Source organism: Rhinatrema bivittatum, chromosome 7 (assembly GCF_901001135.1).
Source record: "Rhinatrema bivittatum chromosome 7, aRhiBiv1.1, whole genome shotgun sequence".
Classification (NCBI taxonomy): Eukaryota; Metazoa; Chordata; class Amphibia; order Gymnophiona; family Rhinatrematidae; genus Rhinatrema; species Rhinatrema bivittatum.
In genome coordinates this window covers 275,762,506-275,777,058 of record NC_042621.1, presented here as the reverse complement: position 1 = coordinate 275,777,058, position 14,553 = coordinate 275,762,506, and the positions used below count along the sequence as shown (strand labels likewise).

At 45.2% G+C, this 14,553-nt stretch overlaps 1 protein-coding gene across 1 annotated transcript in view; it reads right to left on the bottom strand.

The window, feature by feature from the left end:
- Window positions 1-14,235, bottom strand: part of CNNM2 (cyclin and CBS domain divalent metal cation transport mediator 2) — a 345,438-nt gene extending 331,203 nt beyond the window's left edge. Inside the window, exon 1 of the mRNA XM_029610285.1 lies at window positions 12,639-14,235. Within this exon, the coding sequence (XP_029466145.1) occupies window positions 12,639-14,121 (1,483 nt within the window). The 5' untranslated portion in view covers window positions 14,122-14,235. The remainder of the gene's footprint in view (window positions 1-12,638) is intronic.
- Window positions 14,236-14,553: the final 318 nt, after the last annotated feature.

Here is a 14,553-nt window from a genome sequence, read left to right as displayed (position 1 = left end):
TTGAGACTGCGACGCAGCGCGCCCTACACAGTCCACCCTGGACTCGAAGAGCCTCTAGACAGGATGTGGAGCAATGAAAAGGAACATGTCTCAGAAGCTGTAGAGGTCTGCACCGAGGCGCGCCCTACTCAGCCGCCAGTGGCTGGTCGCGGACCACGCTGACGGTACAGGTTCTGGCAGAGTCTTTGGCACGGACGGAGCAAGCACAAGGGACTCCGTAGACCAGGGACAAGTACAGAAGCGGAAGTCTCCCGGAGGCTAGTGCTGCAGAAGTGAGGAAGGCATTGCACCACGAAGCGCCCTACACAGCTCGCCCGTGGGGCTGGTTGCGAACCATGACATGGCACTCCAGGAAGAGTGGCACGAGGAACCAAGGGTTCAGGACAACTGGACATCAGGATCAGGAGAAACAACATCTGGACTGGAACATAGAGTACAGGATCAGGAGACAGACCTCAGGGCTGGATCACGGACATCAGGTGGACATCTGGACTGGAACATGGACAAGTCGAGGAGCTCCAACGAAGAACAGGAAACACAGGACCTTGAAGAAGTGTGGGAAAAGGGACGACTCCTGGAGTGAAGGACAGCAGGATCCCAGGAGTATCTAACTCCTTGCGAAGGCAAAGCTGGAATGGACGTTGAGCCCTTTTGTAGGGCTGAAGAGCACAACGCCCAGGGAGAGGTCAGCAGAGGGCCACACCTGGCTGGCCCTTGAAAAGGAGGAGAGAGGTGCACGCCCGCGCCTAAGGAGAGCTGGAAGAAGAGAGGACAGGCTGGTGGCGTCCCCAGCCACGTGGAAGGCCCAAGGAGAAGCAGGCAGGCAACGGGTGCAACCCTGCCCAGAAGCTGGATGAAAGGCAGGCTGCTGGAGCGGCTCCATGCCATGAACACTGAAGCAGGAAGAGAAGGATGGCTGCCGGCACTGGCAGGGACGGCTTCCCTGCCGGGCAAGGACCCAGGCTGTAGCAGGAACTGGCAGGGAAGGCCTCCCTGCCGGCCGAAGGCCTCGGAGAGGACAACTCCCTGCCGTCAAGGACCCCGGGAACGGTGCAGCGCATCAGGGAAAGCAGGAGCGGCAGTGGTGGTGCCGGCCACGAGGGAGAGCCCTCGTCGGCCCGACCCTGCCGCACAGGAGTGGAGGCAGCCAGGGGGGGGGGGGGGGGGGGGAGTCTGGCAACGGCAGCACACCCGCCGCAAAGAAGGCTGCGTCAGCAGCCCAACTGGCCGCTGCAAGGTAGGGGGACCTGCCCGCGCTCCTCGAGGGCAGGTTCACAACACACAGGGGCTCTTTGCACAAACCTTTACCTGCATGTAGGGTGGGAAATTTTTTAAAAAGTAAATTTCTGTAGGCAAAGCACTGTTTTACTGGCAGAAATGACTTTTAAATTTACCCTGTAAATGGAAACTGTATTAAAAAAAAATTTAAAAAAAGAAGACTTGCAAATTCAATAAAAATATACGAACAAAAAAAAAAAAATCACATTTACACGCGTCCTACCCAAAACTGTTACCTTTCTTCTGATATCCTATGTGGGCAAGAATTAACACACAATTAACTAGGGCAACCGCTTGGGGATAAAAGAGGGACCTTTTCTTCTTTCGCTACCTCCCCCCCATGCCTGATCGATACAGATAAACCACTAAGCGAGCTCAGCTCATGTGGGCTGAAAATCCAGCTCTTACAGTTTATGAAACAGATGTAATGAAAATATACCATGTCACAGGGAAATCACAGAGGGGCGAGGGGGAAGGAGGAAGGAAGAATTCGGCAAAGAATTAAAAGGGAATTATGGATGAAGAGTCCTTAGAATTTGGAAGAGAAAGTTGAGTCATGCAGAGGTGAAAAAGAATGCAAAGTATTTACTGTGACTCCTAGCAGGCTTAATTTCTCATTCAAATTCTTAGCATGAAAAAGCACCTGCCTTAGTTCTTATTTTGGCCTGAAACCACAGCACTGCCGGGCACAGCATCCCTACCAGTCCTGTGGAATCCAGTTCTTCCGGTGGCATCGACTGTACAGCCGTGGTACCCCACCACCATAATCGAGTAAGCAACACTTTAAAAAGCCACATCAAGTCTCAGGGGGACCCTCTCCATGGAAGGAATGGGCTGATATTTGGTGGAAGAGTCTCTGACAGAGGAGCAAACACTCCTGCCACATTTCAGCCACACCCCTCTCATGGGAGGGGCCCCTGATTGCCAAGAGACTGAGGCTATGGGAAACCGGAGCCTAAAATATACAACAGCCCTGAAATGCATGCTCCTGCTGTTAACGCTATAAGCCTACACTTCTCAAACTTGTTGTATAGGCTTAAAAAGTAGGAATTAATTTCATTCTACTCTAGATGTTCAGAAGAAAATGCACAATAAAAGCCAGAACCCCCAGCATCATTTAAATATCACTAACTGTAAGAAATGAATGTAACATACATTAAGCCTCTTCTCTTTGCTGTTGTACTAACACCCATTTCACATGATAAAGAGAACTTGGGTCTAAATGGTCATATGGTTAGATCCCAGGACATGAACTCAGAAGATACACCCTACTTGATGCTATGGTCTAGTGTTGGAGAGGGTAAAGGCAGCATTGTTTGAAGTCCTCTCTACACAGTGGATGACAAATGTTGCAAGAAATGTATGTTGTGAAACTTTCTCAGCTAAAATTGCTCCCCTGTTGTGCACTGCCCCGGCTGCCAAAAAAAACTGCTGCTGCACTTGCATTACTATACCACGATGAGGGTTATCACTTCGCAAGTTTTCCACGCCCACAGCAAATGATACACTGGAAGAACTGAAAGCAAAGAAGTAAAAAAAAAAAAATGTTCTCCAGAAGTGATCTTGGCAGAAGTAGAGTTGGACTGGCCTGAAGATTTGGCTCTCTCACTTGTTTTACACTTTTATATGTACCTGGCAGACTACAATTTTGAACTTTGTCAAATTACTCTCCAAGTGGCAGGTCACGCTCTTGAGACATGGTACATTTTAGTACATTAGTTTTCACCCGTACATTTACGGCTACACATAAGTGATATGTTATCTCTGGCCTATGTAAATAAGCCATTTTAAAAAGACAACAGAAAAAAAAACAAACTTGTTTATTTCACAACCAAAGATATTTCAAGAGCATGGCACAAAGACGCTCTTATGTTAGACAGCAAACATCAAGTTTCAGTGGCTGAATATCGCTACAAAAACAAAATAGAGAAACTGTACAGTAAGGCACAATGAAGAACTTCTTGGGCCTATGTCAATTGCATAGTTACAAAAGCGGACTACGAACTATAGGTTCTCCAGTCAAATCCTGCTCTTCAGCAGAGTCTGACACAAGGAAAACCAAAAACAGAAGTGAAATTATTTGTTAGTGGGCAGGAATCTTGTTGATACTGTTATACAAGTGGGAAAGTTTGCCTGATGGTCAGTATTTCTCTCTTTTATTTATATCCTGCCTTTCAGCACTTATTTATTTATTTATTTAGAATTTTTCTATACCGACATTCTTGAACAAGGATATCAAATCATATCGGTTTACAATTGAACAGAACAGTCGCGGCTATGGCGTTACATCGAACATAGAACATTGAGTAATGAACATAGAGCAGGTCAACAATTCAACAATAACAAATAGTGAACTGATTCATCAGTGAATAACATAATATATAGCGCAACAACAAATGGGGCGGTTGTGGGTGTAACATCAAAATACGTTTAATGGAGTAGCATTATGCAGCTGCATAATGGAAAAGGCGTAGCGGGAGCACAAGGCATAGGTAGCATGTGAATCTGGTTGAGTGGTGGAGGGAAGGAGGAGTATGTAGCAAGGAAGGATGTGATGTGTTGAGTCAAGATTGGCGGGATATAATACGGAAGTAATGGGTGATCAAGTGTCTCCTTAAAGATCATTAGGGATTGAGTGTCTCCTTAAAGAGTATGTTATGGAGGTAATGTGTGGTCAGGTGTCTCCTTAAAGTCCTGATATGTCTTATGCCCTGGGGTTCCCTTGAGACAGGTTATGACTTTTGACCCGTGTCTGAGTAGTGTTGAGATTCAGGGAAGGCTTGTCTGAAGAGCCATGTTTTAAGGTGTTTTTTAAAAGTTTGGAGAGAGGGTTCTTGGCGAAGCTCGGGTAGTAGCGAATTCCACAGGCTGGGCCCAGCTGTGGACATAGCACGTTTTCTTAAAGTGGTTTTGATCGGAGGTGCATATTCAAACTACAAAAAATTGTAAATAACTGGGCCCATCAGAAAAAAAATTATTTAAGTGTAACCGTGTGCTCAGGGAGGGCAATTCCTGATGGTCTACGGGTTCCTTAGAAAGTGCTTGGTCGGATGGGGTCGTTGACTGTTGGTGAAAACAATGAACCAAAAGGGTGACAAAGTGTGTTCTGTAGCATCACTGAGGGTCGGGGCCCGGGCTTTCATTAGTCAAGATCTGAAATGACTTCCAATAACGCCAGCAGTTGTGGTTTCAACTGCTCTGACTTATTTATTAAAAATGTATATTTACAAGCTGCTCTGCAAGCATCATTCAAATATGCAGTTTTTAAGTCTCTGGGCTGAGTAAATGGACTCAGTTTCAAAGTTCCAATAGAAAGATCAGATATTTTATCTCACTCCTATTCCAGATAATATTCTCATTAAAAAAAACGGTAGGATTTTTAAGCATGCTGCTTCTCCCAGCCTTCCTGGCAAATCACTCTTCACTTTAATCCTTTTCCCACTAACAGTTTTGTCTTGGAGCTTCAGGAAAATAGATTTCAATTCACCAAAAAAGAATCATGGTTACATCTCAGAAATTAAAAAGATAAGATTTTCCATACTGGGGCAGACCAAAGGTCCACTAAGCCCAGCAGCCTTTTTTCAACAGCGGCTAATCCAGTCCACAAATTCCTGGTGAGATCCCAAAAGTTTGATAAATTCCAAGCTGCTTATCCCAAGGATGAGCAAAGGATTTCCACAAGTCCACCTTAATAATGGTTTATGGACTTTTCTTTCAGGAATTTATCCAAAACTTTTTTTTTTTTTTTTTTTTTTTTTAAATAACCAAACAAACAGGAAGAAAAAATAATTAATTACCAATCTCTGGTGTCCGTTACTATGTTAATGAATAGTAATCGTTTTACAGGTTATGACTCAAATTGTGCACCAGTACCGTTTTTGCTTTTATAAAAGTAATGGAACCAGAGATTGGTAATTAATTATGTTTTCTCCCTCTTTGGTTGTTGTTAGAGGGGGATTTATAACAGAGGCATTGGTTTATTATAGTTCACACTACAAAACTTTTTTAAACCAAGCTAACATCTTTTATCATGTCCTCTGGCAATGAATTTCAGAGTTTAATTTTGCGTTGAGTAAAAAGTATTTTCTATTTGTCTTAAATATACTGTATTATCTAGTAACTTCATTGAATGTCCCCTAGTCTTTGTACTTTTTGAAAGAACAAACAACTGATCTGCATTTACCCATTCCACTCCTTTCATTATTTTATAGACTTCTATCCTATCTCTCCTCAGCCATCTCTTCACCAAGTTGAAGAGCCCTAATCTCTTTAGCCTTTCCTCATAGGGGAATCGTTCCATCCCCTTAATTATTTTGGTTGCCCTTCTATGTACTTTTTCTAATTCCGCTATATATTTTTTGAGATGTGGTGATCATAATTGCACTCAATACTCAAGGTGCAGTCGCACCTTATTATTCTCCATTCCTTTCCTATTGCTTACTTTGTTGCCACCGCATACTTAGCAGAGGATTGTAACATATTATCCACAATGACACCTAGATCCTATTCCTATTCAGAGTAAGGCTCTGGCATTTTAAACCGTGTGGCTTCTCCACAAGGGACAGATCTTCTGACTCAGTCTCTAATGAACCCTTCCCTTTTAGAAAGGCACCATCTAATAAATCTTTTCCACAGGATAGGGTACCACGTTATTATTAATGTGGGTGTGCATTAGAAGGATCCCCTTTTACTCAATGTTTCACATGGCCTCACTGACTGCAAACTGTTACAGGTGGGAATCCATCCTCTTCCTAGGATCTCAGGGCTCTGCTAGGAGATTGGCACTCTCTCTCCAGCCATTCCTCACCTTGAGTCACTGCAGCTGCTCACACACGCTGCTTCAAACACTGAACCTCTGCCTCAGTCTGACGCAATACCTCTCCATGCTTGCACTACCACTGGGACTCAAAACACAGGGGGTTCACACTCTAAGGAACAGATCATGTGGCACGGATGCTACATAAGGAGAAATATTTTATACCATGTTTCAATTTTTATTTTAAAAAAAAAAAACTGCTTTATCGGTGTCAGCAGGTAAATATCAGTTCTAGGACACTAGAGAACCTCCTATGTAGGAGAAGAATCCACAGCCAGGGTGGGAGCTAGCATCAGACACCAACCCTCGGGGATCACATGGGCAGTCAATCCCCACCAAAGGTGAGAATCCAATTCAAGACGTTGAACTGCTTTTTGTTTCATAGTTTTGTCCCTTGACCAGCAACAATGCCCACCTGATGAAATTAAAAATGTCTTTCCCCCATGCTTATTGATTTTGCCTGAGTTTTGTACTTTTGTTTGGTTGAGAGGGGCCTGCCTCTGAAAAGCAGTCTATAAGAACTGTTAATAAATAAAATAATAATAATAAAAGTGTATACTTATACTGTGCCGCTGATCCAAGCAGGAAACCAAGATGTGGGGGCGAACTTCAGAAACCTACAACAAGACACCTCCTGGATGGATGACTAGCCTACGTGAAGCTTTCCAAACATCCTTACTATTACCCACTTACAGCTGGGGAAACTGAGAACAGAGACATTATGACTTGCCCAAGGTCTGAGGAGTTAGTGATATAGAGAGAGGATCTGAACTTTCACCTTGAAAACCAGCCCTCCAGGGTCGGAGCTAAAGCACAAGTAGCGAGAGCTTGCGCGTAAGCCTCTGGGGTGGAGATGAGGGGACGGGCATTTACATCATGTTATCATTTCAGTTGCCAACAGATTTAAAAGTCAGCAGGGCTGGAGAAAGAGCTGCAGGTGAACCTGGTTAAATTACGACAGGTTCCCAGAATCCGTTAGCGACAGGGCGGGCTGGGCACTTGGAATGTGAGTCATTTGCATAGCAGTAGAAAAATAAAACCCCACAGGTGACTTAATTGGTCATGTTCCCATCAATCTACCTATCGGTCAAATGCCCTGAAGCCCAAAAAAAAAAAAAGGCAAGTTTCACACATAAGAGGTGGAAGGCCAGGTTCCAACCAAAAGAAAGCAGGATTACAGCTTCAACAAAGAAATACAGGAAGCACAAAAAAACAAGCAGTGTTTGCATCCCTCTAAAACGTCATGACTTTCCAAGAAACACAAACTCCTGCACCGGCTGGATCCTTTCCGCAATGAACCACTTCTTTTCTTACATTTGTACAGGATTGCTCTGCCTCCTTTTGAAAGACATTTTGATTTCCTTCTGGGGGTTTTTTTTTCTAAATTTTCTTACACCAAAAGATACCTGCCTCCCTCACTTCAGTACCTTTCGCTACTGCAAAAGACTCTGCGTAACCTTCTAAAATCACACACAGCAAAATTCCCAAACTCTTGCCTCTTTCATTGCTGGTATTTTTGTGCCTCTCATTTATCAGATTCAAACAAGGAGGCCAGAAGCAAATCCAACCGAAGTGGCAAAACCGAATGCGCATCAAGAAGCGTTAACTCCAAATTTCCAAAGGCCTCTGTTCTAGCAAATTCCTGACCACATCACTGGCGTTTTCTTCTTATGCTGTCACCCCAAAAAAAAAAATTATATATATATATATCCGAAGCGGTTTAGGAGATATTTAACACAACTCTAAATTTCACATAAGTCATAGCAATTGCTAAATTATTACATATACATAGAATGAATAAACTGCTTGCAATCTACTGCTCTCACTCCAACTGAATTATATAGCAAAAGATCTTAATAGGAGAATATTCCATTAAAAGTGCAATGCTCTTCCATTGTGTACTCTGCTAGAAGATTCTGAATTTGGGGATTTTCTTGCTTCTTTGGGCACTTTCCTCCTACTCCTCTGGGCTTCCCTGAGCTACAGTGCCAGGAAGCTTCATGTGCAACTAACCTGGGATTTTTTTTCCCCTCCTTTTATATTCTCTCCCAATTCACTTAGCCCAGTCCCTGTAGCTATAACCCTCAGCTTGTGTTCCATGTACCAGGCTCCTTCCAAATCCCTGTGAGCCCTGGGCCCTAAATCCATCCACTAGATGCCGCTGTTGCACGATGACTGAGCCTTCCTTCCCACCTCGAGAGGCTGCGAGTGCTGCCTCTGCAGCATTCCCAACCCCAGGGAATCAAACCCAGGTCCTTTCACATAGCAGTGCACAGCGCTGCCACTCAGTCACCAAACTGGCCTAAGACTGTGATATTCTGAATGAGAGACCAGGGTCTGGTTTTGGGTTTTTTTTTACCATATTAGACATTTACAGGAAGAGTGTATTGGCATTAAATTGCCCTGCAGTAATGAGCAGAGAGTGTGGAAACAGCAAAACAGGGAATAACATGCAAATAGTGCTCACCCTCTCTCTCTCTATTCTCAAGAACATGCTGTTAACAACAGCAATTACATTCCATAAAACATTTCACTTATTGCATTTATGTGATCTTTAGTACAATGTAGTGGAAAACAAATTAACAAAAACAAGATCAAACTTGAAACTCAAAGTTGCCATGGCTGCAAACGTGATTGAGTAACTACTACGGAGCAGGGAAAAGAAGGAAAGAAGCACAGCCATAGTGGCAATGAGTGGTCTCTCCTACCACCCAAACTATTTTTCGGGTTGCACTTTGGACCTCTGGTGTACAAGAAACTGGCAAAAAAAAAAAAAAAAGAAGTCATAGAAAGGCAGTGCACAGAACCAACACAAAGCTGAAAAGGAGCAGAGCAGCAACAAAGACGTACAAAAAAAAAAAAGAGATCCACACAGCGACCCATCAAAGAGAAACGGTGCCATCCAAAATCCACGTTTCAAAGCAAGGCACTGAAAGGCAAGCCTGGTGGCCTTTGAAATAATCGAAGAGTCTTCCTCCTTCACGTTCTAGGGCTTTTCTCTGCAGTTCAGTAGCAGCTCAGCCCCATGTAAACCGACCACCTGACTTTTCTTAACAGTGGCAGCAGTGATTCCGAGTGCTACAGTTATAGGAACATTTTACTCTGTAGCCTACGGCTAGGGCACTGTTTCTCAAACCTGTTAGGTTGCATCCCCCTTTTTCTTCTCTGTTAAACATTTAGGGTCCCCCCCACCAGCAAGGTAAAACTAGCTTTAAAATATACACCATATATATTGGAATACAATGTAGTACCGCAACAAAAGGTACATCAAGCCAAGTATCTCCTGCCCCCATGATCCACACTTTGAGAACCACTTGCTTAGGGTAAGTGAATGCAATCTAAGCCAGAAGGGACAGCTCAGATTTCTAACAGTCTGACCTACTTTTTGCACATTCTTATGAAGGGAAAACTGATTAAGGAAAAAAACAAACAAACAAATACAAACCAGCATAAAATAAATAAAAAACAGATTGTGTTCTGCTTCTTGATTTTGTTACTGGAAAGCCAGTAGCTCTCAGACACACACTGATAGTTCCTGAAATATAATTTAAACTTGGAAACCTATTTAAGCCTTTATAGCAAGCTTCAGGTTTTTCCACCATCTATACCAAAGAATGAAAGCCCTTGCTTCTTTATTAAATGAAAAGTGCAGTACCTTTCAACAAAAAAGCAGCTCAATGGTGCTGACCATACTCACTGACATTTTTGTGACTTGCTAGATCAATGCAATCCTGCATTATCAGGGACATTCCTTCCTTTTCTGTACATAATTATTTACTTTAATGCATTTTTTTCACTTACCTATGAGCAACGTCTAACTTATTTATCATTTCAGACTGACTTTTTTTTTTTAATAAATTATCTTTCAAAATAAACTAAACTCTGTTTTGTATTGTACAAGACAACATTCCCAAGGGAATTCCATGTAAGGCCCTTTAAAGCAACACATCAAAAGTCATCCAATTCAAAAGTCATCTGGAGAGAAAAGCTTACCCTGGTGCATGTGGGAGTATAAAGCAGTATAAGGAGAGAGGAGAAAAGAAGTTATGGGACAAACCAGCAATGTTTCAGTCTTCTGCTGAGCTTGAGCAATTCCCTACCAAGGTGAGCAAGGGATTAGAGCGCTGCTGATTTATAGCAACCAGAAGAAAACCTCAGAATTACAGCTGTCTTTGAGGATGTACAGTGTTATGTTGTACATACACACTCTAAAAGCAGTCTCCCAAATGATTTTGTTTTCCTTTTAAATTCCTTGGCAAACCAGTTCAGTGCAGTATCCCAATTCAAGTTCAGTTCTGCGAGAAGGATAACCTAACACATTGTACTTGACAGAACATAAATTTTTAGCCGAGGTGCAGCACACCAAATGTCCCTTGAATGTCCCTTGCATGATATTTTGTTTTTCCTTTAACCAGGTGACTGTAAAGAGCTGTTACTCTCAACAGCAGTGCATTGATCACCAAACCAGTCAATAGTCCTTGTAAAGTTAGGACACTTCGGACCAAGATAAAGAGAACTAGAATAGCTGACATAAACTAACAGTAACGCTGTCAAAACTAAATGACACCCTCTCTCCCCAGTGGTCATGGACATCAACACCAGACTGAACAATCTGAAGCCATGCCAACGAACACAGGCCAACAGATGGTCCTGCAGTGACGTTTGGTGGAGGGTACTTACTGATGGCAGCGCAAATCAAGCAGTTCATGAACTGCAGCGACAGGACCCTAAGGATGAACCACCCCTAGCAGCAACATTAGAACAGCCTACAGAATTGTCACTTCACTTTATAATGGGTGTTTTTAAACATATGGTTAGTACCTTTAACTTAGTTTTGAACATTAAGTATATTTTTCTTTTCTCAGAATTCTTCATTGTAACTGATTTGCACAATTAACGGGCCTGGATATTCTGAAGCTAACTGTGGTCTTCCTTTGCTTTCTAATGTCTGTTCAGGATGTAGGGGCACATTATGTTGCATACAAGCAGAAGATGCTTAGGCTCTAGGGCCTCAACAAAGCCATCCCCTGCACATTCCCATACCAGCAGGTCAAGGATTCCTGCTCATGGCTTCCTTTTTCTAGTCATCAAAGCAAAGCATAAAATTATGAGGAGGCTTTTCATTAAGAGAGAATGTAAAAGAATGAGGAATGACTAAATGTGGCCTGAATGGGTTTAGTTCAGCTGCTGATAATAAACAGCTTTATTGAGCAGAGCTAGGTAAGCAACCAGCAAGTACAGTTAAAACAGTGACAGAAAAGAAGTATTATACTATGCGCTTTTTATTGCTAGGCAGTCTTACAAATAAACTGTGCATAGTTTAGTACAAAATATTGCATTAAAAGAGGTCAGAGAGAGACGGTCTGTCACTAAAACTTTAGCACACCACAGCTCCTACCATTGATCAGAGGCTATTCTGCAGAACTTCATCTTAAGGTGGAGTAAAAAAAAAAAAAACCCAAAACAAATTAAAAGTATAAATAAATTAAATATGTAGACCAGGAAAGGCAGACTTTTCAAGATAGCTAAGACCTGGCTAGCTGTACCCTGCTAAAATGAAACTAGCCAACTGCTGCATGTAGACTGGCCAATAACTCACATCCAAAGGTGACTTTTAAGGCCTATTGAACCTAATCTTGACCTGGTTCCTTGGCCAGTATGCACCGCTCACAACTGACCCCCCTGGAGCAGCAGCACAGGGCAGGTAGCAAGCTTAGAAAAGGAAGGGCGGCAGCAGATCACGTCTGCACCCTACACATGCCAACCTTTGAACACTCCCGGGGGGGGGGGGGGGGGGGAGGGCATCGTCTTTCACACCCTACCCTCGTGAAATGGCTCCGAATGTTACATTTTTTCTTGGCTGGTGAAAGCAGCAGCAGCAGCAACAACAGTTCCATATAAGACAAATCTGAAAGCCAGTTGGCGATCAAGGAATGCTTGATAAAAACGAGAGAATCATAGGGAAGCAAGACAGGAAGGCAAGACTCCTCTCCTGTCCTGTCCTTGCTTAACCGGACACCAGCGCTTGGGTTACAGCTCAGCTCAGATAGCAACACGCACGTTTCTCCCCCTAGCAAGACAGCGATCGCCTACTCCCACCCCGGCCGCCAAGCGGGGGAAAAAAAAAAAAAAAAGCTTCCGCGCACCGCAGTCCTGAAGACGGGCACAGCAAGGGCAGAACGCGTAACTCCCTCCACCTGCACCTTCCAACAACCCAAAGCCGGCAGAACTGTAAGGCAAACCTTAAAGGGGGCTGCATCGCTCTTAGAACCGGACCTAGGGAAATAAAGATTAAACAGAAACAAACAATAATAAAAAAAAAAGCCAAAAGTACGGCGATGCCTTTTTCTTGGACTAACTACACCAGATTTCCTGGCTAGCTCTGGGGAGCCGGGTCAGACTAGAGGAAAGGAGATTCTCCCCCTCCCCCTGTGGATCTCTCCGGTCCCTGTCACGGCGCAGGTCCCTCCCCCTCTCCGCACAGCATGGCCACGGCTCCCAATAATAACGCCCGCAGAGCACACGACGAATAGAAAGCTCCCACCTTTTTTAAACTCCTCCAGCATGGCATCCAGCTTGGTGTCATTGAAAACAAAATGCAAGGGGTGGTTGTAAAACTTGGTGATGGTCTTCAGCGGCGTGCAGTCGTCGGGGTCCACGAAGGCGAGGTCCTTCACGAACAGCAGGTCCACGATGTTGGACCTCTCCCCTTCGAAGACGGGAATGCGCGTGTAGCCGCTCTCCATGATCTCCGACATGGTGTTAAAATCCAAGATAGCGTCGCCCGCGATCATGAAGCAGTCGCGCAGCGGGGTCATCACGTCCTCCACCGTCTTGGTCCGCAGCTCCAGCGCCCCCTGAATGATGTTGAGCTCTTCCTTCACCAGGTCATTGTACGGGTCTGTCACCCTCAGCATCTCCAGCAGCTTCTCGCGGTTGTACACGGTGCCGATCTCTTGCCCCAGCACGCAGTCCAAAAGTTTGCTTACCGGGTAGGAGGCAGGAAAAGTCATCATCATGAAGAATTTGGTCAAAAAGATGGTATTGGCCCCCACCGCCAACCCATGCCTCGAGCAGATCGCCTGCGGGACAATCTCTCCAAAAATGACAATGCCAATGGTAGACACCACGACCGCCACCAGACCAGAGCCCGCAATGTCATCCAGCAGGATGGTCAAGGTGGTGTTCACGAGCACGTTCCCCAAAAGCAAGGAGCAAAGCAAGTAGTTTCCCTGTCTCCTGACCGGCTCGATTCTCTTGGCGTAGTTTTTCTCCTTTTCGGTGCCGCAGTTCTGGACGATCCTCAGCTCCATGGGGTCCAGAGCCATGAGTCCCAGGTTCAGACCACTGAACATGCCAGAAAGGCAAAGCAGGAGGGCAATGAAGATCACCTGCAGCCAAAAGGGCAACAGGAACTTCTTCTCCTCCACCACGATGACTTTCGTGTCCTCCCCATCGTGGTAGATCCAGGTGGTCTCGGTCCAGGGCTGGGGACCTCCGGCCCCGGCTGCGACACCCGGGGTGGAGATGGAGGTGCACAAGTAGTAGGACTTGCTCTTCTCCGTTTTCCTCAGGGGCTTGATTTCTATTTCCACGATGCCCGATGTCTTTCGGTTTAGGACAATGGAAGGTAATATAATGATGTCAGAAGTCCGGATCCCGCAGGGATGGAAGCCGGAGCTATCCTCCGCTGCACCCCCTTTATTGCTATTGCCATTCCCAATGACTTTGGTCCGCTCGTGCTCTGTGAAGGCGATCTTGGACCACGTCTCGTTGTTGATGTTTTGCCCATAGACCCTCAGCTTCACCCGGGTCCTCTCGCTCACCCTTAGGGCCCCTCCGTCCATGTACGAGACGTCGTCCGTGTCTTCCAGCCTCAGCCCGATGATGACAGTTTCCTCGCTTTCCTCCCCCAGGGACAAACTCACCAGACAGCCGCTGAATGTCAGAAAAATTAAAGCCCAAACACGGCCGTGACTGCACGCCGCCATGTTCAAAGTGGGCAATGTGGTTAAGATGACCGCCATCTTTAGTCAGGCTAGCTACCCCCCCCAAAAAAAAAATTCACACCCAATCATAGCCCCGCTTCATCTCCGCTCGATCTTAAGCTCGTGCATAGCTCACTCGGTGCAGCTTCCCAGCTCGAGCTGCCTCAAGATCTGACAGAGAACGACTGCAGCGACCCCAATTGAACTACTATCCCAGTAGCACCTGCTGACTGATTCCTCGACGAACCAATCGGAGGCCGTAAACTGAGGCTGGGGGCGTAGCACAAAACACGTTCTTACCTCCCCTCCATCTCCTCCAGCGATCAAACGAGAGAAGCGAAGGGGGCAGCGGCAATGTATCTCTAGGGGCGATGCTTTGACTAGCAGCGCCAACAGCGAGGAGGCGGGGCTGACGCGCTCCCTCAGCCAATGAGGCCGGCTGACAGGTTAGAGGCGGGGATTAAAGGTGGC